Raw genomic sequence first — 23,104 nt, 5'->3', positions numbered from 1 at the left:
GGCCCATTTTTGATGACGTGGACTTCCACGTGGACAAAAAACTAATAAAAAATTATGTACATGTTAAAAATAATTTTTAAATCATATTAAAATCATTAAAAAATGAATAAATAAATAAATTCTCATCTCTCTTCTCCAACCTAGCCAACCCTCTCTCCCTCCTCATCATTACCCCAAATCTCCCTCCCCCACCCTGCTCCTTCCAGTCCAAACCAACCTATGTACCACATAGATCGGACACAAATCCGGCAAGTCCAAAACTCCAGATCCGTCGAAGAAGAGAATGCAACCATGAAATCACTTTTTTTTTTAGTCTGAACCATGAATCCCACCGTATCCTGGCCGTCTTCACCCTCTCTGATTTAATCGCCACCAAATGGAGGAGAAGTTGTTGGAGATATTCAATGATCAGTGAGCAATTGGTGATATAATCAAGGCTAGAGTCATCAATTTGCCCTCCTTCAGAATCAATACTAGAAGGCGAACCAGAAACTGATATTGTAAGAGGAGAAGAAGTAGTTCACATCTTTGATGGGAGAATAGGCACTGCAACTTCAAAGTTAAGCATTTGTATCACTTGCTGTATTGAAGGTCTGGAATTGTAAATTGGATGAGCACACCACAACCCAACAATCAACAAACACTCCATTTGTTTCTCATCAAAATCTCCACGCAATTTTGGATCAGCTGCTTCGATAACTTTTCCTTTTACATAAAGCTCCCAAACCTACTCTACCATATTGACTTGACTACCTTCAAATTTTGGATTGATGGGCTTTCTTCCGTAGGAAATCTCCAAAGCAACAATTCCGAAGCTAAAGACGTCTGATTTCTTGCTTAATTGTCCAGTGTCAATATATGAAGAAGCCATGTAGCTTGTGGTTATCATTTGTGGCTCTTTTCTGTTGTCGAACTCGAAATCCTCAAGTTTTGCGTGGAAATCAGAATCTACCATAACATTGCTCGATTTGATATTTGTGTGCAACAGAGGTTGCTGCAAAATTTCATGTAGATAAAGCAACCTTGAAGCCAAGCCTTGAACCACGAATCCCACCGCATCCTGACCGTCATCACCGAATCCATATCCGGAATGCCGTCGAGTCAACAATCTGGCGATCAAAGGGCTGAAGAGAGACAACCTCGATCTTGGTCGTCAACGTCAACAACCTGGACCGGCTCGCGAAGGCCTGTAACGATGGGGAGGGAGAGAGGGTTGGTTGGGTTGGAGAAGAGAGATGAGAATTTATTTATTTATTTCTTCATTTATTCATTTTTTTAATGATATTAATAATATTTAAAAATTATTTTTAACATGTACATAATTTTTTATTAATGTTTTGCCCACGTCATTAAAAAAAGGGTCCCACTTTTGACATATCAGCATTTAATAAATTCACTACCAGTTTAGCTACGCGACGTTAAGTATGTACTGGTAAATGTCCCTAAAATTGAATATGAACTCATAAATGACCCTATAGGTTGGGGGTTTACTATAGTTTGTCAATTTTATTATTATTTAAAACAATTATTTAATGATTTCTTTAATTCTATCTTCTTCTTTTTTGTGCATTTTATATTTTTATTCACCTTTCTATTGCACACTACCTACGTCATGCACCATCTTTCCTCTCTTTTTGCTATAGGTGCTTTGCAAAGCACAAGCAAATTATATATTTTTTTCTATTCTTTTCGCTATATACATTTAGCAACACACAGACACCCTTTCTTTTAGTTCTTTTCCTTGTAGGTATTTTGCAAAACACAAACACTTTTAAAACACAAAAGCCGTTGAATTGTTTTTGTAGTTTATTATTTGGAAATATTCGGCATTTGAATATGAACATTTTATTGCAAATCAGGAATTAAATTTAAAAAGAAGTAAAGTATTTATGACAAAAAAGAAGTAAAACATTTATGACTCTTCAAATTAGGGAGTATCGTTGGAGTTGAAATTTTTTAGAGAGCTCCTAAAATAGTTTTTTTTTTGTGTTTTTAGCTAAATTTTAGCTAAGAAATAAAGAGCATGATTGTGGATACTTTAAGGAGAGAGAAATGACTCATAATGACTCCCTATAATTTAATACTGTTTTGTTTTAGGCATAGTTTAAACTTTTAATTAATGTTAACTATTTTTTTTTTTTATAGAGATGAATCAATCATATTAAATTAAAAAATAACTATAGTATTTACGACTCCCTAAACTAGGGAATATGATTGGAGTTCAAATTTTATAAGGAGCTCCTAAAATAACATTGTTTTTAACCAAATTTTAATTAGAAAATAGAGAGCATAATTGTAAATGCTCTAATATATCTTAAATTTGTATCCATGTTTGATTGAGCGGTCTAATTAAAAATTAATATATATTTCATAGCAACCTTTCAGAATCAATGTACAATTATGATTTGGACTTTTGGACTTTGAAACGAACACGTGAAACATAACATGGTTTTGTTCTTGTGATGTATCATTATCATATATAAAAAAATCTTCTATATATAGTGATTTAATTTACAATTATGATTGACAAAAGAAAATGAATTATGATGGAAATAAAAAACATATATCATATTTATTAATATGTAATCCCAGCACTTCACACTTACGTCCGTCCATCATCCATCCATCCATCCATCCATCAGATGATTTTTTTTTTTATAAAGACGCAGCACTTAACACTGTTGGCTTATGCTAGCTGTATGAAAACATATATATATATATATATATATCATGTATCCCATCCCCTTCATTACCATGTCATCATATATAGGAGATCCAGAAACAAGTCCCATGATCCCATCCCATAAATATTCTGGGCCACTGCAATTTTTTCAATTTCACAGGGGAGGGGACTATATCTATATCATATAAATTTGATTGATAGTACACACTAATGCATTTCCATCATTCATGCATGATTTAAGCAAGCGAGTAGATTTCTCGTGCATATTGAGTATAAGTTGAATGACCAAAATGCGAATCGAGCACAAATTCAGGAACTATTCTTTCTAAAAACCTTTATGCATCCAAGTAGTAGTAGTTGTCACTTGTCGGTGATACCCTAGTTAATCATATTGTAGATTCATTGTTCAGTCAATTAAGTAGTGACATCACATTGTGATGATTAATCTCAACTAATTAAATAATAACTTATTAACTATTGGCCACATTTTGCATGCATATGTATAGTAATTCTAGAACCTTGTCTTTTTCAGTTTGTATTCAAAGGGCTACGCCAGTAGGTAATTATATGTTACCTAATTTCAGGATCGGTTCAAAAAGAAAAGTATAAATTATGCCAGCAATAAGCAATATTAAAACTGGGTCATGCGAAGAATGTGCAACATTTGTTAATACAAGTTATTTACTTGACGTTCATGTTCATTCGAGCAAGTAACCTAATATATATATATTGGACTGGCTGTCACTCCATCACTAGCCTAGCTATCTATATTTGAAGCACGCATTGCATTTGCATCATATGCCTAAAAGTTATTAGTCCAATCAAATGATGGGTTTGCTTTGCTTGCTAGGTACGCGTCTACTTGACACTTTTGCCATCAAAGATTTACGTTGATCGATTTCCCAAACGTTGTTCACTGCAGTATATATTAATTTATTACAAATCATCAACTATTCAAACAAATCTTTTTCTAGTGGGCGACAGCATTTGCTTCTCAATTATTGTGTTCGAAACACATTCTCTGCTTGTATATTACAAATTTAAATTAAAAAATTCTTTAAAAGTTGACCGGTTCTCTCCCTCGTTCGTTATGCAGTTACTAGGCCGCGGGAATGGAAGCCATGAGAATGATACAAGGGGTTTGTTGCTTCTCTAACTGGACGTATGAGACTCACCAAGAAACTCTGATCTCAACTGCATCAAAAGCCTGCCCAGATAATTTAGGCCTTCTCCATCCCGGCCTCCACCCCAGAAGAGATCATGCGGTGAAGCTTCAACAAGAACAGATCCAGCAGTTGACAGCAACATAGAATTCAGATGTGGGTATATCGAGAACTTGCATTTTAGTGCCCTGTACATCACTTCAATCTTCACACTTTCCCAATCCGATCTTACCTGCATACATACCATACCACACACTCAACAAGAAGTTTCAACCAACTTGCACCATAAACTCAAAGATATTCTAATGAGCCTTAGCTCAAGTCGCGTGGCATGAATGGGATGAGGTAGAGATCTTAGGTTCAAATAATAGATGTTAATAACTTGATATCATAATATTATCTCTTTACTTTTAAGTTTCTTTAATTGAGAAATTATAAGAACCATGATTGAATGATTCACCACAGCATAGCATGCCATGACTGCATCACGTATCATGATAGTTGATACCAACTTCAAATCCAAAAAAAATGTGCATAGGACTGTACCAAATCAGGCTGCTGCCTCTGCATTGATCTTCCTATTCGTGCTGCCTCTTCCGGACTTTTCGCAGACTTAATATTTTCAACACCATCTCGTGCCACAGGATCATCCACCCCAACAAACTTCTGAGCCTACATGTTAGTATTGTTTTGTGAGAATGACCACAGTTTTGTGATATGGAAACCAGATCCATATAGAAAAGGGAAGTACCTGGTAGTAATGCTCTACACTCAACCAAGTGGCATAATCACCACTGGCATCAGGCATCTTAATTGCGTGCGGAGAAAAATTTGAGAATGCACCGTAAGGGTCCCATGTTTTGTAGAAGAATATAATCCTTGATTCATATGGAGTGACAGTTGGATCAATTTCATAAGTTTCATCAACCGATGGAATAACAGGCGTCGCATCTGGTATGGGTTGAAGAAATCCACTTATAAGCATGTCAGGTCCAACCTGTGGTTCAAGTTTCCAAAGCATAAAATGAAAAATCCAATCAAGAGACAGAACATAGATATAAGCACCAGAGAATACATGGTTATGGTTAGCACACAAGATTAACTAGAAAAAATTTATCTCCAGAAGAAAACTCCAAAATTCCCCACCAACCTGCTCATAGCAAACATCAATTAAATCCAAGGCTTGTGACATTTCAACCATCCCAAGTTCACCTACAGGGGTTGGCGCATTCTTTCCACCAATAATCTTAGGAGCAACAAATGCGAACACCTGCAACACATTGAATTTGGCAGAGGCAAAATCCCCGTTAACAAATCCAATTCCAACAGAAAAAAGAAATCTGAGATGACTTTAAAAAGGAAAATGGTAAAGCTTATGGCCAAAAAGAAGGATGGAGAATCCACCATTCACCTTCTTCTTGGATCCAGCCTAGAAGATGCCAATTATACCAACATTCCAAAGTCATCAGTTTTAAACAGACAAGAGTAGAAGATAGACAAAAATTCATAGAGAGAAAGGGACGATGGGGGAAAAAACCTTATGTATTACTCCAGATGAAATAGCAGCTGCAGCTAATGTCCCTCCACACTCCCACAAAACTGAAAGATATCCACGATCATGAAAGTATTCCATTACTTCTCTGGGGTTTAGGATGTCAAACTCCACCACCTCAATTCCTTTAGATGCAAGAAATTTCTGGAAACGCTTTCTTGCACCCCTTTGTGTCACAACTATAGTCGATACATCAGAGAAATCCCAAAGGTTTGCTTCCTCAGGGAGATCAAGAGTCTGTGACATTACAATCCGCATGGGCATATGCCCACCTCCATGTCTTGCAGTTAGTCTTGGATCTAGTTCAAAAAGAAAGATAGAACATAATCAAGCATCTTCAGCATCTCCAACTCCAACTAGTATAAACACACATCACAAAGTTCGGAAAATGATAAAACTTACTGTCCCTGCGAACGGTATTTCCTCCTACAATGACCGCATCACTTCTACCCCGCAATTCGAAAACTCGATTTCGAGATGTCCTGCTACTGATCCATGAGGCATGTCCGCTGCTAGCAGCAATTTTTCCTGTTAGCACCCAAGGAAGACTAATGACTAGTCAATCAGCAAACTTGTTTACTTTCAAATGTTTGAGGCCTCTTTACGTATTCACATAATGTTATGTTTTACACTGTCCTTTAAGAAGAAAGAAAATAGTTGAAGTTTATGAGGAAACCGAGAAAGCTCACCATCAAGGGTCATAGCATACTTGAGAACAGAGAAGGGGACTCGAGAAGCAGCTCTACAAATTAAAGGAGCATTGACAAGGAGGCATGATTTCCGAGCTTCCTGTTGGTGTTGGATTCATAATAACATGTTAAATTCAATGTTGCTTGTTGCATGCACACAACACAATAGTTATTTCAGTTTTGAGCAGAGCAGAAGATGCCTATATTACTTACCATTGCCAAGCGGTTCAAAAGAAAAAATAAGCTAAGGTGTGTAATCTAATGAGCATATGAAATTGATTAAAGGTGGTTAATTACTGGATTAATTTGTACCTCAATGAGTTTACCGTTGAGGTCCTCACCAAGAACATGAACCTGCAACCCTTCACTTCTCAAAGCCCTTATGGAATTCCCTCTCAGGTGCTGCAATGGATGCCTCAACCCAATCACCACCCTTTCAATCCCTGCCTAACTTTCCATCTCATCAATCCAACCAAAATTATAACAATTTTTTTTTCTCTTTTACGAGGGGGGGAGGAACCGAAAATGAAATGAAAGAAGAAAAAGAGAAAAATGCAACCTGAACGAGGGCAGAGACGGCAGCGTGATCTCCGTGGCAATCACCGGGCTCCATGTTGAGGTAAGCGGTGCCGCGACGGGAGAAGTTGCCAGCTGCCTCAGCGGCAAGAACCTCGGCGGGCCTGGTACCCTGGGCGTAGAGGAAACCCTCGCCGGCGACTTTTCCGGATTGGGTGGCGATGACGCAGCCGAAGTTGGGGTGGGGAGATGTGAAACCGGCAGATTTGTCGGCCAGCTCGGCGGCGCGTCGGATGTGTACGGCATCGAGCGCGTGGGAGCAGAGAAAGTTATTGTTCTTGTTATTATTATTACTACGGGTGGTGGCGGCAGCGGGTGTGGGGCTGCAGGAAACTATCATAAGTGGTGAAGATGAGGCCATCAGAATTTGAGTGTATACGAGAAGAGCATAACAATTAAGTAATTAAATAAAAATGTAGGGTATATTATTGCTATAGATCATATCGCCATAGATGAGATGTGACTGACAGACGCTCATCTTCAACTTCAACCTCTCGAGTCTTCGTCGGAAGGAGAGGAGAGGAGAGGAGAGGATGACTGACAGCGCTAACTTTCCCATGGATCTATTTATTTTCCCTTGTATTTTTTTCAAAAGAATTGGGCCTTTTGGATGGTCCTTTTGTTAAAAAGGAATTAGATTTGGGCTTTTTGGTTTTTGCCGCAATTTGCAAACCATGTCATCACATCATCTGATTCTCAACCTAAAAACATCTACCACCGAAAAGTCGAAAGTGTTTATGATCCATTTGAGCATTTTATTTGAGTTTTAATTACCAAATCCCTCCCACCATGCTACAACATGCTTCATCCAGAAATTTGGTCGAACCCATTTCCTTCTATTTCTTTCCATTCCAATTATATGGAAAGGGAAATCAAGGAAATATCACTAAGCCATTGAGCATGTAAAACACATACTGCAACTAACCAACGGGGAAGAACGCCACCAAAGTTGGAAGTGAAGTAAAGCAAAGCATCAAATTATTCATAATGTAAATATTATCCTCATAACATCATTCATCATCATCAACAGCATTCAATCAACAAAGACACAAGTAGGTAGGTAGGTTATAGAATATTTTTATGAGTCAATAATCTCGGAGAACGGATGAGATTGATAGTAAAGAAAAGGCTCCCAACAGGCATCGCAGTGATCAGTAACATCATCAGCTGGCTGCTGGTGCATCTATTCCTCCTCTTCTGCCTCCTCCAGCCAGTTCACAAATGGCTCCAGAGCCTTCACAAAAGTTTGCCTGCAAAACATTTTCCCACATTTTTATACATTACAATTATGAATTTACAACGCACCCAATATTAACTAATACTCAGGCAACTGAACTGAACTGGGAAACCATGCATACATACCTCCCCTTGGGGTTTGTTCCTCGGCGGAACCAATGGAGAATGGTGTCTTCTGCAAGCACATCCTGGTCATAGAGGGACCTCACAATTTCAGGAAACAGCTTCATCAGCTTAGCATCCTCATAGCACTGCATTTGGACTTTGTAAATCAGTTCCAGCTCCAGCTTCCCATTGGTGCAGAAGGTATTCAACAGTTCTGCCCATGTTTTCACCTGTGCATTTTAGCAAGCCAATGTTGACACAAATTTCAAGCCTTCATTTCTATTGAAACACAACAATAGCGCTAACCAGACCACTTAAAACTCATATCTTCCTCCTTTTTGTCAGGGCTTAACCTCAGCATTTACAGAGCACAATAATTACATGGGTATATCAATTACTTTATAAATCTAAGACTCAGGCATACCTGGCGAAGAGCTGCATTGGCGTTCTGCTGCTGGTTCTTACCAGACCACTGCACTGCATCCATAATGACATCCCACAGAATCCGCACAACCTCAACGTCTGGCAATTTAGCATCTTTAACACGCTGCTTCACAGTTTCTATGACTTCAGACATATCAGTTTCTTCTGTTATCTGGGTTGTTAATGCCGATTTCATTTCCTTAAGCTTCACCTCGAAAATCTTCTTTTCATTGTATTCAACTAAGGCTACTAGCCCTTCCTTACTGAAAATTGGCATGAACATATGTCGAATTGGGTGTCAATAAAACAATTTTAACACAATGAATGTTAAAGTTATCACATGCTTTACTTGAAACCAATTAATAAGCAATTGATAATTAGAAATCCAATGAGCATTTATTGATCGGTTAGGCTATCATCGAATTTTATGGCAACTAAAACTTAGAAGTTTCCTGAGTAAATCAACTAAAACTATAATGCATTCATAGTCTTTGAGTAAATCAACTAAAACTATAACGCAAATAGAAACTGAAATGACATGATCAAATGAGCATTCATAGTCTGTGAGTGTTCATTCCTGGCTATCATCAAATAAGCATTCATAGTCTCTGAGTAAATCAACTAAAACTATAACACAATGATGCGCCAAAAGAAATAAAGAATTTTATGGCAACTAAAACTTAGAAGTTTCCTAGAAACTACTCAGGAATTACAGCTACCTCAGATTCATGAAAATAGCATCTAAAGACTATCAAATGCTTCAGCAACAAGTTTATAAAAATGAAAATGACTATCTCAAAAGATGGTCCATAATAGCATTTGCTAATCAGTAACAGCTAAAACTTACGTGAAATGCTCAGAGAAACTCTCATCAGACCGCTTTGTGGATGGGAAGAACTCCAGAAGATTGTCCTCCACTTTACCCCGCTTCAGAATGGAGATCAGATCATCAAGGCTGTTATCAATGAGATACTCCTTGAAGAAGTCAGTAATAAATGATAGAACTAGCCCTTTGCCAACAAGATTATCCTTGAGCATAGGCTGGAACACAGTTTCAGGTGGAAGTCCCGATAGCTTCTGAGAGAATGCAAGCGCTGTGAAAATTGCCAACTTCTTCCTTTCATTTTCCTCAAAAAGCTCCAACGACTGAAGGAATCGTCGCATAACATTCTCGAGATTCTTTATCAGAAATGGCCTCCGCCTCAAAATTTTTTGTATGTAGATAACAGATGGTAAGATGACTTCACGTGTAGCCTCACTCTCTAGTACAGAGTAAGGGTGGCGCTCCCCCTCATCAGGTTTTGTTGTTCCAGGTTGTGTACGGCCTCCAGTGAAAACAACCTGCAGTTGTGCAACAAATTATGATCTTTGACCCATTTTAACCCATTATGTGCTCAATACAGGGAAAAGTTGGAAAAATATTGGAATCATAGAAAACCAAAAAACTAAATATGCCCATTGCAAGGAGGAGAAAGAAACTATCAAGACATGTAAAGCCACAAACAGAAAAACAGAATAAGAAGGATAGATATCAAGCAATGGATATTTGGCCTTATCAATCAAGACTATGGTCTTAAGCTCTGAATATATTAAAAAATTAAGCTTTAAAGTTCATTGAATGTTGTTTTCATACTCTCAGAGTCTTGCATTATTGCTAGTTCAAGATTATAGAACTCTGAAGTTCATCATACTGTTCCTTCCATTAGAACTTATTTTTCAATAGACAGTTTTTTTTCTTTTAAACGTTCAAAATAAAGCTCAAATTCAAAACTGCACAGACGAGAAGAATCAAAACCATACCACATTATAAACAGCACATCTATTATATTTCCAAAACGAGAAATTGATGTACTGGTAATAAAAAGGAAATTGATGCCCTCGTTGCAAAAATTTGAAGAGCCAAGGTTGCATCCTAGGCAAAAGTAAAAGAGAGACATATTTTGCTCTTTGAAAAATCATGACCAAGTCTCTACAGTATTATGAAGCTTACCTCAAAAAAGGTGTCACCGTATCTTGAGAAGTTAAGGTCTGAAGATTCAATGCACTTGGCAATAAGTTCCTGCACAAATACTTGTTTAGTTTTAACAGATGATCAAGTGATAAGGTGCATAAATGCACACACTACGATTTAGAAGATCATCAATTTTTAGCCAACAATTACCAGATCACCAGCATTATCCAGATAAATCTGGACCACTGCATCCGCGAAAGCTGCAGGGTCCAGCGGCGCTGCAATATTCCGTTTGCGGGTCTTAATCCGCGTGCCACTGAACATATAGGGGGAAAAAGTCCATATACAGGTGATAAACATTTCATATGAATGATGTAAAAGATTATGCAAAGATGCACTGATAGATCCAAATCTCTATGCCATAAATCTTCAATTCCCATAACATATTTCCCTTGTTAGAATTGATGAATTAATCAGAACCTCAAATAACTACATTTCAAGCATTATCAATTTCATTTTCTTAAGCCTAAGTTTACCATCATTCCAAAAGAGCATATGTGACAATTTGTTTTGTTAAGTCAAAGGTTGATAAGGCTGACATGTAAGAGTAATGCATATCTCAAGAATACAAAGAGTAAATAAAATGAGAAATAAAAGACAAAAAGACTTACCCGAGAGTGGGTCTCTCCTTCGAGCTGCAGGCGCAAAACACAATCAATTTCAATCAGTATGTATCTAACGGTTATGCTAAGCTAATGATTTAACTTCCACAACCAAAAAAAGTTTATTAAACCAGTGAGAAGAAAACAATTGTACCAATGATGCACAAAATCTGAAAAGGAAAAAAAAACCGAAGAGCCTTTTTGGATAAAGTAAAGGGTCTCAGTGAAACTGAATTATATGTTGGCCAAGAAATGTGAAAGATGAAGAGGAGGAGAGATACCCGACCTCCACACCAACACACACCCCACCGCCCCAAAAAAAAAAGCTTCATGCTTTAACTATAACTTACATCCAAATTCAATACACCACATGAAACTGGAATGAAAAAGAAACAGAAAAACAAGAATAGACCTTCATAATTGTCCTGTCTTCAGCTAGAATTAAATTTCAAAAAACGAAAAAATGTCCATTTTTGTTTAAATCCAGAAAGGTCCAAATAATAAAGTAAACCTAAGAGAAATAGATAGCAAATAAGCGGAAAGATAGAACAATAAAAGATCAAGGAAGGGTAAGAACCCAACATAAGCAAAACCCACCAAGAGAATGCAACCTAAACGAAGGATTCAATTAAAGAAACGATATTTTCGTAAAAACACTTGAAAGAATCCACCTTTATGGTAAACAACCAGATCTGTGACCCATAACGTATAACCTTTTTGATAAAGAGTATAATCTAAAACATAGAGATCACACAGCAAGGGAGGAAACAAAGATCGAGAAAGAGAGAGACAAAAAGTTACCTCATAAACCAAGACGAAGAGGGATCGGAGGGCGGTGAGGCAGACTCTGAGGTTCGAGAGCTTTTTTTGATGAGAGAGAGAGAGAGAGAGAAATAGAGAGACGAGGGAAAGGGTATAGAGGAGGAGAGGTGTGGTGGTTTGGACACTGATATTTATTAGAGAGAGAAAGAGAAGTAAAAGTAAATAAACAAAACGCAGACGCAAATTACACCCACTTCTTCAACTACAAGACCGCCAGGTTACAACGTAGAACCCTATTTTTGTGGTTGAATGGATTTCTCATTTTACCTCTGTAATTTCTTTTTTGTTCTTTTTTGTTCGTTTTCAATATTTTTCACTTTCTTTTTTTCTTTTTTCTTTTTGCTTAACGGACTGAGACGATAGCTTCTTTTCTTTTTATTATTGGGTTACAAATTTTTTCCTTTTTAAGTAAGTTATTTACATATTTTTCATACAAATTCACCGACCCCTTTCATCATTAAACAATAGGCAAATGCACAAACTTACAATTTTGTGTATGTTTCATTTCATAGTTGTTTTTTGGCTTTAGACTCATTAGCATGTACGTTATTATTTTCCTACTAATACTAGGTCAACTGGTAAGTTGGTTTACTTTGGTTTTTTCATCGACGCTATTATGTGTGTTGCGTGCTTCAACTCTAGTTAGAATCTACAAAACATAAAATAATAAAAAAGTAAATTTAAGTTTTAACCACAAAAAAAAATTTCGAAACTTTTTCAAAAAAGACAGAAAAACATCTCAACTTTCAAATCAAAGACATGCAAATGTAAAGCATTCCTTAGGAAATCCAAAAATAAATTAGGGCAATTTTGTCCATTTTAGCTTCTTTTAGAAAATTTTCTCTCCTTTGTGTTTTTCCAAAGTCTCCCAAATAAAAATGGGTCGAAATTTTTGGAGTTGATCATTCTAGTTTTATCTTAGTTTTTAATACAGAAATATATAGATCAAAATTTTGATTGGCAAAATCATATCCTTTCAGCCAGATTGTGGAGCTCGTTTGGAACTGCTTCTTTATAAAGTACTTTTATTCATAAGTGCTTCTAATAAAAGCACTCTTGTTATATAAAAAATCCAAATACTTCTCCAAAAAATGCTTCTATAACTCAAAAATATTTTTAAATTTTTCTGTCAAATACTGTCAAAAATACTTTTAATTATAAGAAAACGTTATTAACCCTTTTAAAAACACTCACAAATAAGCCCCAAGCTATGGCCTCTATAGCTTCTTCAAATCAAAGTATATATTATCAGTAGTCGAACATCTAATCAAAAGATTGTGGCAGAACATTAAAGGGATTACCAACTAGATGAAAAAGGCCCGTTGACCACCGCCCCTCTAATTTTATTTTTACTTTTTCTGGCCCGTTTGGCTCCTTTTTTTCATCGACGTCAGCCACCACAATAACTTTCACTTGAAGGTTGGTAAAATCCTGTGACCCGAAACAAAACTTTAAAAAAATGAAATTCATGTGACCTAAAACAAAACTTTAATCCATTTGTCATGTCAAAACACAAGGGGAGGTGAGGACTGTTACTATTCTTATGAATAGTGCTTGTTCTTGGCAATTTTTTTGTTGATTTTCCATCTATTGTCATGGCAACCAAAAGACAATCACTATTTATATGAGATATGATGAGAGAAATTTGTATATAATTTTGGTGTGGAAAAATGAAGCATATGGCTAGGTATTTATTAAAAAAAACTTCCGCAATTTTTGGCATTAAATTTTTTTTATTATTATTTAAATTGGATGTTAATGTCATAATGACGTCAGCATTCAATCAGCTTACCCAAGCTACAACCCAGGCAAGTCTTGCCTTTGAACTTGCCAAGGCTGATGGAGCCCACTCCTTACCGGGCAGACCTTCACCGCTAGACTTTGTCTTTTGGGGGCTGGGGGCCCTTCTTCCCGTGCGGGGCTAACATGGAAGAATGGAGGGGGCCCTTCTTCCCGTGCGGGGCTAACATGGAAGAATGGAGACGGCACAGGGCAAAAGACATCTAATGTGAGCCAACGTTAATGGTAATGCAGATCTAAAGGAGCTATGCGACCAGAAAATAATGGACAAGGGTTTTGACAATCGACACCGCTTCCTGTTTACTCATTTTGAGTTTTTGATTTGATAGAGTCCTTATTAAAAATTGGTCCAATTCTTGGGAGGACAAGGTTACTAAGGCCAATCAATCCCATCCTCCTTTTTTTCTCAAAAGGCAAAGGCAGGGGCAGAGAAGATACTACTTTTCCCCCAATTGGTCGGATGAAGGGGGGAAAAGAAAAACACACAAACTAATTTTTAATCCTCTCTAGGCTAACATCAACCTTCAATACCTACCCATATTATATATACGAGCACTAAAGATTCTTTTATCTCTTTTGGACCCAAAAAAAACACTAATGCTTGAATTCAAGTCGTCTAGTATCTATCTATCTGATATTTGAAAGGAAAAGAAAAGGTTGTCTTTTACCTGCGCTCAATTATGTCCACTACTAACTCCGACTTCAGCTCCTTAAATCTTAATTCTGTCTGTCCACTTTGAACAAAAGCTCCTACTCTTTGTCCACAAAAAAAAAGCTCCTACTCAGCCAATTCCAACTTTTTCCAACTCTTCCCAGCTTAGGTTCAATGTATCCAATTAGGACTATTTGAAAGTGAGCGGAACACTGTCAGTGAGGTGACAAATCAGAACCAACAAGGACAGGGTAAATCCAATCACTTTTGATGTTTTATGTCTAGTTACTAGTTACGTTCATCCAGAAGAATGTCCAACTGACTCCAAAAGAAAATTATAAATTTTGCTGGAATTTACCAACTTGACTTTCACATCAGTGGTAAACGATCACCAGCAGTACCATCAAGAATTTTGTTTATGCCCCTAACAGAACCTAAATAATTTTTCAATTGATCCACCCAAAATTATTAAACAAAACAAAGTCAATTGAAAAATTAAGCAAAATTATAAATTTCTCTTAACTGTTCTGCAGGCTGTATACAAAAAAAGAAGACACTGTATGCTTCTGTTTCCAAAGGTTGTTTGCTCAAGTCTATCCAAACTCAAACAATCAATTTGACAGAACAAAAGAAAATTTGGTCACCAGGAGACAACCCTTCCTTCTACATCATCACTCTTGTAGAACCATGACTTTGGTGCACAAGGAAAGGAGAAAAGAAGAATAAACACAACTATGAGCATTCAACTCGCTAATGCATATACTTGATTGACCAATTCCATTCATAATCACAATTAACAATAGACGGAGACCCGAAAATGGAACTTGAAGCACCAAAAGTTCAACTTCTACAACTGATCTAAACATATCATATTCAAAAAATTGGCCAGCTCTAAATTTTGTTGCCAAAGATTATATGTTTAAGCTCCCCACCTCATTGACTTGCCATAAAATTGACAGGAAGCTCACATAGAAGCATGGAAAACCGGAAGCTCCCACGGGAGCAAACGCTGGGTAGGAAGTTGGAGCAAACGCTCGATAGATGTTTGTATAATCCTTCAGAAAATGTTATCTTATATATCCTTTGAAAGTTTTGATAAGCAACTTGAGTAGGAAGTTGGAAGCATCATCAGTTCTTCTAATAAGTCACTCAAAATTCACCTTGTCTAACACCAACCCACCATTAGGCAACCCAACAACAATAAATTGTTATGAATCATCTCAAAACATTCAAATCAACGCCCATTTCTATATCAGCAAGTTCATTTGTACCAGCAGAAAAAACATGTAATACAGTAAAAACTTCAAAATGGGGTCAAAATGGTATCACTGAGAGCATTCATCAAACACATTTCACACACTTGTCCGAAAGCCATAACCCATTTTTCCAAACTCAAAAATAAACAACAAAGTTCAAGAAATTAACAAAAAACAAAAAATATAAAACTGGGATTGATGTCAAACCTATGGTTTCTCTTCTCGAATCAGTTCAGATGACTGAGGCGAAGTGTCCACCAAGAGTGTCTCTGTGTCGGTGGCAGTGTTGTGCTGTTGTTGTTGTTGCTGCTGCTGCTCGGCATTCATAAGGTTCTCCATGTCTCTCACCCTCGTCCTCACCACACTTGTAACCAGTACTAGAAGAAAAACGTATCCAATCCAATTCAGAATATGAATAAGAATGTATGTATGTATGTGAAATTAGAGATGGAGAAAGCGGAGAGAGAGTACCGGCGGCAGTGCCAAGGGTCCAGACCCAGAGAATCTTTAAGCCGGGGCTCAACTCTCTTGCCATTGTTTCTTCTATTCTATTTTATTTCTGTTCCTCTTCGTGCATTTGATCAGCTCTGCTTGCTTCAACTCTATTTCGCAAACTCCGTGTGTTAGAACACAAAACACACAAACACACACACAAAAACACACACAAGTTTGCTCGTGTTCGCGTTTCATCTTGCAAAGTCGGGTTTTACTTTAAAATCCGGTTTTCTTGCAACTATTGTAGGCCCAGCCCAACCTTCGAGTTTGTGTTAGAATTTGGATCGTGTTTCTTTGGTCTGGGCAGGCGAAATGTCCCCCTTACACTTTTTTCGTTTTACCCCTTCTATATTTTTTTAAAAAAATTAATGATATGAACTTCTTTTTTTCGCCAATTTCCCTTTGCCGTCTAAATCCTCAACATTTCATCTAATTTTCTGTTAAATCAATTTTTTTTTTTAATATTTAGAAAAAAATTGAAGAATAATAGGAAAATTGACACCCCCCAAAAAAAAGAGGAGAAAAAATTCATGGGATTCACTGAGCCAAACTTATCGCCAACCCCCCTCCCCTAGCTCTCTCTCTCTCTCTCTCTCTCTCTCTCTCCATGCTCTCTTCTCCAACAACCCCATCAACCACATACCACCCCTCTTCACCCCCACTTTGTTCCTCCCTCTCTCGCCCTTTGTTTTTCTCTCTACATACAACCTAAGATCCACCATGCAACCACCCTATCCCCACGTGAGATCCACCCCTAGTTGAGGCAAATTTGATGAAATGTTGTGGATTTAAACGGCATGGGGGAAATTGGCCAAAAAAATATATATCATTAATTTTCTAATAAAAAAGTATATGAGGTAAATTGAAAGCTATGTACAAGTTCAAAGGGAAAATCAATAGTTAAGCCGGATCATGTAGCCCAAGATAGATATTAGTTATAAGAAATCCCCGATTGGACTCTAAGGTAGTTGAAGCAACTACAGTTACTCTACGGACCGAGAGGAAGCCTTGTGCCCCTTGCCTATATATATATATATATATATAGAAGAATATGAAACATATAGGTAGACATAACAACTAATTATGTAATAATCAATTGAAACAATGACATACTTATAACTCAAGTTGTTAATAGCATTTTACCCATTTGTATATTAGATCGAACATATATTATTGGTTGTATGAATGATACTCTCTATTTTCTTAATACACTTAATCAAGCAATGACAACTTGATACTGCTAAGAGAAAAGGAAGAATGGTTGAAGAATCAAGTTTTTCTAAGTTTACAATGTAAATAAGGAAGTACCTCCCATTCGGATTCAAATAAAAATACTAGAAAATCAAATTCCTACCAAATCAAAATATGAAAAATCGTTTTTAGTGCAAAATACGATTTAGACTAAAAATGATGGCTCATTAACTCAATATATACTTCATATTAAAATCCCATAAAATCAAGCTTTCTTATTTGAAGTGTAAGGAATAAAAGCCGCCAAAAATTATATTGAGAAAATGATTATTCCGAAAAATCCATTTTTCATATTTAGTCAATATTGCACCTCCGCTAAAAAAATTCCAGGTCCACCAGTCTATAAATACCAACCAATACTCTTCACTTTTAACACCAAATCCTCATACTTTTTTTTTTCTATAAATACCAACCAATACAACTAATAAAATAAAATACAACTAATAAAATAAAATATTATCCGATAAAATAAAATCTTGCCTTTCATTTCTTAGTTTGCTTGATTTATCTGAATTTTGAATTTTAAAATTTATATGAAATTTGAAACCAATAATCTTATCCGATATGAATAGTATGGATATATAGGAACTCAAAAATCTTATCCGAAAATATTATCCAAATTAATTGTTTAAGTAAACAAAGTTGTGAAAAAAACAAAAAAATGAATAATATTTGTCATGGCAAGCTTAAACTGAAATATACTTTCTTTGGGGTTAGACAACCACTATTTATGTGAATAGTAAATGCTCTTCTTATCATGACAAGGGACTAACTGGTATAAATGCTCTTATTATTGTTTTGTTTTGTTGTCCTCAATATTGAATTCCCAATTGTAAATGTATACAACGTGCTCGTATTTGACTTAAGCCAGGATGACAAGGTTGACTATGGAGATCCCCGTGGGGTGGGTTGGTGGTAGGGTTTGCTAGGCTGGTGTTAGCTCTTTTTTTATTATTTTATTATTTATGATTTATTATTATTATTACTATTTTAATATATAATGTATATAAATTGGCCATAATGATTAAATTTCCAAATAACATTAAATTGCCCTATTTTTAAAAAATAATAATAATAATAAAAGAAAATTTTGAAAACACAAAATAAAACAACAAACAGTAACCAAGATTTATATCCATCCACGCGGTCCACCACACCACATAATAATATAGCGGCTGAATAAAGTAAAATTGAACTCCATGTATGAAAAGTCAGCTAAAATAATTTTGCACTGTATATCGGGCCTCGTGACCAACACATGATGTCATATATGGTAGATAAAATAATTAATTTTGAAATGAAATAAGTGTTTGATAAAGTAGTTACGGAGGAGCGCAGAGCAGTCAAAGGTAAGCTGGTTGGGTCAACGTTGTCCAACTCCAAAACTAATACTAGAGAAGAGATCACTCCAGCCCGCCGGAGGGAAGTGGAGTGGTGGAGGTCGTTGGTGACGGGGGGAGTGATAATAAATCTTTAATGCTACATCTGAATATTATTTTCTTAATAATTATGATATAAATTTCCAAAATTATAAAAAAGGAGCATAAAATATTTCCCTTGAAATTTTCTACCAAAACTGATAAACTAGTCTTAAATCATAAAATAAACCAAGGTCACACAAAGATAGCTCTTTCCACCCAACCCAAAACAAAAAAAGAAAAAAAGAAAATAGTAGGAAATCCAATTACCATATGTGCCACAATCATCCAAATACCATGAATTTATCACAACAGTATATTATCTTCCAAGTGGGCTGCCATATGCATGTATATTATCTTCCAAGTGCATCAGTTTTTTTAAATTTTTTCCAAATATTTAAAAATGGTTTAACTTTTACAACTATTACTTAATAAAGGTGGCCAATTCGACGACGACGATAACAACAACAAAATGGGTAGTTCATTAATAAGTAATCAATTATACCATTGGATTTGAGCATTTGACTCTTGGACGGTGGAGGGGGAGGGAGGGAAATAGCAAAATAAAATTGATAAAAAGTCTGGCGGAGATTGCTATATATTATTATTATTCGGTATCCTAATGACTCTCACCACAGGAGCACGCCTTCTTAACACCGCAGCCAGACTCTCCTTCTTCCCCAAATCTCACCATCATTATCCTCTTCTCTTTTCAAATTCTCCTTCTCTCCGGTTCTCACCAACCTCTCTCATCTCCAACCCCGCCTCCTTTGCTTCTCTCCCTGCCAGGCTATCTCTGTCTTTTAACGCCTCCACCATGGCCGACGCTCCTGATGCCGGCATGGACGCCGTCCAGCGCCGCCTCATGTTCGAAGACGAGTGAGTCCCCACTTTGCCCCTGCCTTTTACTCCTATTCACGCTTTTCTCTTGACTTTTTACTTTTACTTATTCCTTTTTCTGGTTGGTTTGGTTGATCTGTTTCCTGCCTGTTTTGTCTTGTGCTCTGTTTTTGCTGCTGATAAAGTGCTGGAACACTAAACCAAATGAAATCATATATGTTTCTTTTCTTTCTATTGCTTTTGGTTCATCTGGAACAAAGAAACACATGATTTTGAGGTCTTTTTTCTTTTCCATTTTCCAATTCCTCCAGATTCTAAGTAACCAAACATAGCCAATGCGAAGAACACAATTATATAATAAAAAAACAGATGGGTGTCTAGCTCAAGCTCATGAGCCAAAGATACCTAACATCGAGCTCATCTCATCTCAAATCCTGGCTTGAATAAGAATCAAGCGAGCTGGTTTTGCACGTGGCCATTGGAGTTATCAAAAGAACTTCTCCTTCAATTACCTATTACCTGCGACTTCAGCTCATACCTATTTGGCTAAACATACTAAGCCATTTATGAGCACTAATTTTAGATAATGATTCATTCAAGACTTGATAAGTTAACTAATAAGTCACATTATACTGTACAATCAATCAAATAAGCAAAATACATTATGCAAACGTAAATTTTCACTTCCTTTTCTTTGGCTATACAAGATGCGGTTTGCACTTTTCTTTGGAAACAATGTTCATGGCATAATGTACTGTGCATGAGTGGTCTTTATCAATTTTTTGTTTCCTTTAATTGCACCATCGTTGCTTTGAAGGTAGAAATACGATATCCGTTTTATCATTTTATTTTCCTAGTCTGGACGACTTGATTTTCAGGTCTTGGGCATTTTGTTGAAATGGTGGATGAAAAATGCTCCACTCTTTATTTATACAAAAGTTATTTTTAGAAAGAAAAAAAAAGGGCAACTCCCCACTCTGAACATAAGGTAGCTCTGCCACCAAACTCCTTCTAATAACGTCAATGCTATACGTCCAATGAGTGCTGCCTGTCCTTTCCGATTTTATCCTTTGGAATTCAGCCTGATATATATTCAAGTGTTAGTCATTTCCTGGAGCTGACAATCTATTTTACTCAAAATTTCTGCAGATGTATTCTGGTGGATGAGAATGATCGTGTTGTTGGTCACGATACCAAATACAACTGTAAGTAATATTCTTTCCTATTTTATTTCACTGCCTAAAGAAAACCTGTAGTTAAAGATTAGATTTCGTTGACGCTTAGGATGGGAAACGGGAAAGGGAATTTTGTGCTGGATCAGATTTTTGGATAAGAATGCTAGATTGGATTTTATCCACATTCTAGTTTACAATAATGCCTGAATCTCTGGTGTTGATACAACTGTTGTGTTCTTTCTTGTAGCACTGTTTGTTGGTTTCTTAATTTGCAATGCTTCCTTGAACCGCAGGTCACTTGATGGAAAAGATTGAATCTGAAAATTTACTTCACAGGGCTTTCAGCGTCTTTTTGTTTAACTCAAAGAATGAGTTGCTTCTTCAGGTATGTTGCTTGGATCACGCTAACTGCTAGCAAGCAGGCTTTTAATATCTTGATTAGATCTTGTGAACCTATCATGGCTGTTCAGAGATTATAATTTGTAGCTTCCCCGCCAACACACACACACACACACACACACAAACAAAAACAAAAAAAAACAAAACAAAAAAATCTTGTCACACCTATCAGAAATCTGTTTAGCACGGATGGAGATTATACCTAGTTGTGTGTTTTCACATTTGAACTTTGAGACCTCTGGGGACCTGAAGTTTAACTAGTTGTGTGAATTAATGTTTGAAATTTGAGACAAAGGGGTTGGGGTTAAACCTAAAATTTACAGTTGTGGCAGCCTTCAGTTGAGAGTGGTCATTTGTTAGATGTTCCATACTAGTCGGGTGCCGCATCTTGAAAGCTAATAATTCAATATGAAGGGTAAACGACTCTGTTTTACAACTGGTGGTGGCATTGATCACTGATTTCATTTTTCTGGGCAGTTTTTGTTTATAAGCATTTGTAAATATGGTGGGTGACATACTCATTTTTGTCTGTCATTTTCTGCAGCAACGTTCTGCAACAAAGGTGACATTCCCACTTGTGTGGACAAACACCTGTTGTAGCCATCCACTGTACCGTGAATCTGAGCTTATTGATGAGGATTCTCTTGGTATATTTATCTACGTACCTCTATTACAGTTGAGAGTCAACTTTACTTGTTCTACTGTGATTTTCTCTTAACTTTTTTTCCCCCTCTCCATTTTGGTTCCAGGGGTAAGAAATGCTGCTCAAAGGAAGCTTTTGGATGAATTGGGTATCCCTGCTGAAGATGTGCCGGTTGATCAGTTCATCCCTTTGGGTCGGATTTTGTACAAGGCACCTTCTGACGGCAAGTGGGGAGAACACGAACGTAATATTCCAACTTTGGTTGACTGTACCTTGTTTTTGTTTAACACTCTAGATGAGGTGCCTTGTTTCAAAACTGTCATGTTCAACCTTAGTGTTTTCTTATTTTCTTGTTTGCAGTTGATTACCTTCTCTTCACGGTCCGAGATGTTAATGTGCATCCAAACCCTGACGAAGTAGCTGATATCAAATACGTAAATCAGGAGCAGCTGAAGGAGCTGCTGAGGAAGGCAGATGCTGGGGAGGAAGGTCTGAAGCTGTCCCCTTGGTTCAGACTCGTCGTGGACAACTTCTTGTTCAAGTGGTGGGACAATGTTGAGAAAGGCACCATCAAGGAAGCTGCTGACATGAAAACCATCCACAGGTTGACTTAAATTCTGTCTGTGGGGATGGGGAAACTTTGTTTGTTGTTAGTTGTTTTGTTTTTATTAAAAAAATCCCAATAAATTTGGACTCATAAGGCGTTCCAATTACAAGTAGCCATTTTGTTGTTGTTTGATTCTGTTGTCTTCCCCGAAACAAGTTCTTATATGATATTCTGTGGTTTTGTAATGTGGAAGTGATGATAAATCAATGAGACACTTTTCGCCTCTTTCATCATAAAACAAGGCCTGGAATTTCTTTTGCATGTATGTATGTTTGGTCCAAACAGAGCAAGAACTGTTCTTAAATCCAATCCAATGCTACCTCACCATAAAGAATTAGTTTCAAGGACTATTTTAGACAACTAGAACAAAGTAACAAATTTTTTCTTTTTGAAAGGGCGATAGTATATTAAACATACACACACCACACAGATGCTAGGACTCGAATTCAAGACATTTTCTAGAAGGGGCAATTGCTCCAAATCATTACACTAGGGGCAATTGCTCCAAATCATTACACTAGGGGGAAGTTTTACTTGGTCTTTTGACGGCAGATTGGACATCAATCTTTAAACGGCAACAAACATAAGGTTAAGCTGAAGAAGAGAAAAAAGAACTCGTACCAAATCACAAGAGCATTTCAGAAAAGTAAAAGCCAACATCAGATATGTTATGTTTTCCTTTCTACAGGATAACGTAGTATTAAGA

The 23,104-nt window shown here is 36.7% G+C and overlaps 4 protein-coding genes across 7 annotated transcripts; 1 reads left to right on the top strand and 3 right to left on the bottom strand.

Annotated features, from left to right (window-relative positions):
• Positions 1-3,581: 3,581 nt before the first annotated feature.
• LOC103318799 (cytidine/deoxycytidylate deaminase family protein) lies at positions 3,582-7,478 on the bottom strand. Of its 2 annotated transcripts, XM_089044356.1 has the most exons (10): positions 6,647-7,478; positions 6,400-6,534; positions 6,088-6,187; positions 5,801-5,926; positions 5,384-5,697; positions 5,258-5,275; positions 4,997-5,116; positions 4,598-4,843; positions 4,393-4,518; positions 3,582-4,078 (listed from the first exon to the last, which is right to left on the bottom strand). In XM_089044356.1, the coding sequence occupies exons 1-10, from the start codon at positions 7,022-7,024 to the stop codon at positions 3,836-3,838; spliced, it is 1,806 nt and encodes a 601-aa protein (XP_088900482.1). In that variant the 5' UTR covers positions 7,025-7,478; the 3' UTR covers positions 3,582-3,835. The 2 variants fall into 2 exon arrangements, with proteins under 2 accessions (XP_088900482.1, XP_008218453.2); XM_008220231.3 differs by lacking the exon at positions 5,258-5,275.
• A 141-nt stretch (positions 7,479-7,619) lies between these two features.
• LOC103318798 (uncharacterized) lies at positions 7,620-11,994 on the bottom strand. Its single transcript, XM_008220230.3, has 8 exons — positions 11,842-11,994; positions 11,050-11,073; positions 10,589-10,694; positions 10,418-10,486; positions 9,275-9,768; positions 8,429-8,690; positions 8,026-8,234; positions 7,620-7,913 (listed from the first exon to the last, which is right to left on the bottom strand). The coding sequence occupies exons 1-8, from the start codon at positions 11,844-11,846 to the stop codon at positions 7,847-7,849; spliced, it is 1,236 nt and encodes a 411-aa protein (XP_008218452.1). The 5' UTR covers positions 11,847-11,994; the 3' UTR covers positions 7,620-7,846.
• A 1,088-nt stretch (positions 11,995-13,082) lies between these two features.
• On the bottom strand, positions 13,083-16,247 carry LOC103318797 (basic leucine zipper/W2 domain protein). 3 transcript variants are annotated; one of them, XM_089044367.1, is made up of 3 exons: positions 16,042-16,247; positions 15,778-15,947; positions 13,083-13,293 (listed from the first exon to the last, which is right to left on the bottom strand). In XM_089044367.1, the coding sequence occupies exons 1-2, from the start codon at positions 16,103-16,105 to the stop codon at positions 15,778-15,780; spliced, it is 234 nt and encodes a 77-aa protein (XP_088900493.1). In that variant the 5' UTR covers positions 16,106-16,247; the 3' UTR covers positions 13,083-13,293. The 3 variants fall into 3 exon arrangements, with proteins under 3 accessions (XP_088900493.1, XP_088900498.1, XP_008218451.2); XM_089044372.1 differs by lacking the exon at positions 13,083-13,293 and adding an exon at positions 14,804-15,005; XM_008220229.2 differs by lacking the exon at positions 13,083-13,293 and adding an exon at positions 15,052-15,479.
• Positions 16,248-19,321: 3,074 nt separating this feature from the next.
• On the top strand, positions 19,322-22,639 carry IPP1 (isopentenyl diphosphate isomerase 1). Its single transcript, XM_008220228.2, has 6 exons — positions 19,322-19,613; positions 20,724-20,779; positions 21,043-21,134; positions 21,693-21,795; positions 21,898-22,035; positions 22,152-22,639. Exons 1-6 carry the CDS (start codon positions 19,357-19,359, stop codon positions 22,403-22,405), a joined length of 900 nt encoding a protein of 299 aa, XP_008218450.1. The 5' UTR covers positions 19,322-19,356; the 3' UTR covers positions 22,406-22,639.
• Positions 22,640-23,104: the final 465 nt, after the last annotated feature.

The sequence above is a fragment of the Prunus mume genome, linkage group LG1, assembly GCF_029339155.1.
Source record: "Prunus mume cultivar Tortuosa linkage group LG1, ASM2933915v1, whole genome shotgun sequence".
Taxonomy (NCBI): Eukaryota; Viridiplantae; Streptophyta; class Magnoliopsida; order Rosales; family Rosaceae; genus Prunus; species Prunus mume.
This window is presented reverse-complemented; position numbering and strand designations above follow the sequence as displayed.

Excerpts from the sequence above, each read along its gene's own strand:
- LOC103318797 (XM_089044367.1), bottom strand. The coding sequence starts at position 16,105 with ATGGCAAGAGAGTTGAGCCCCGGCTTAAAGATTCTCTGGGTCTGGACC. Across the intron at positions 15,948-16,041 it reads GACCCTTGGCACTGCCGCCG|TACTGGTTACAAGTGTGGTG; the intron begins GTACTCTCTCTC and ends TTTTTCTTCTAG.
- IPP1 (XM_008220228.2), top strand. The coding sequence starts at position 19,357 with ATGACTCTCACCACAGGAGCACGCCTTCTTAACACCGCAGCCAGACTC. Across the intron at positions 20,780-21,042 it reads TCACGATACCAAATACAACT|GTCACTTGATGGAAAAGATT; the intron begins GTAAGTAATATT and ends CTTGAACCGCAG. Across the intron at positions 22,036-22,151 it reads CAAGTGGGGAGAACACGAAC|TTGATTACCTTCTCTTCACG; the intron begins GTAATATTCCAA and ends TCTTGTTTGCAG.
- LOC103318799 (XM_089044356.1), bottom strand. The coding sequence starts at position 7,024 with ATGGCCTCATCTTCACCACTTATGATAGTTTCCTGCAGCCCCACACCC. Across the intron at positions 5,698-5,800 it reads AAATACCGTTCGCAGGGACA|ATCCAAGACTAACTGCAAGA; the intron begins GTAAGTTTTATC and ends TTTTTGAACTAG. Across the intron at positions 4,844-4,996 it reads TTGATGTTTGCTATGAGCAG|GTTGGACCTGACATGCTTAT; the intron begins GTTGGTGGGGAA and ends CTTGAACCACAG.
- LOC103318798 (XM_008220230.3), bottom strand. Across the intron at positions 10,695-11,049 it reads AAGGAGAGACCCACTCTCGG|TGGCACGCGGATTAAGACCC; the intron begins GTAAGTCTTTTT and ends CTATATGTTCAG. Across the intron at positions 8,235-8,428 it reads CCAATGCAGCTCTTCGCCAG|GTGAAAACATGGGCAGAACT; the intron begins GTATGCCTGAGT and ends TAAAATGCACAG.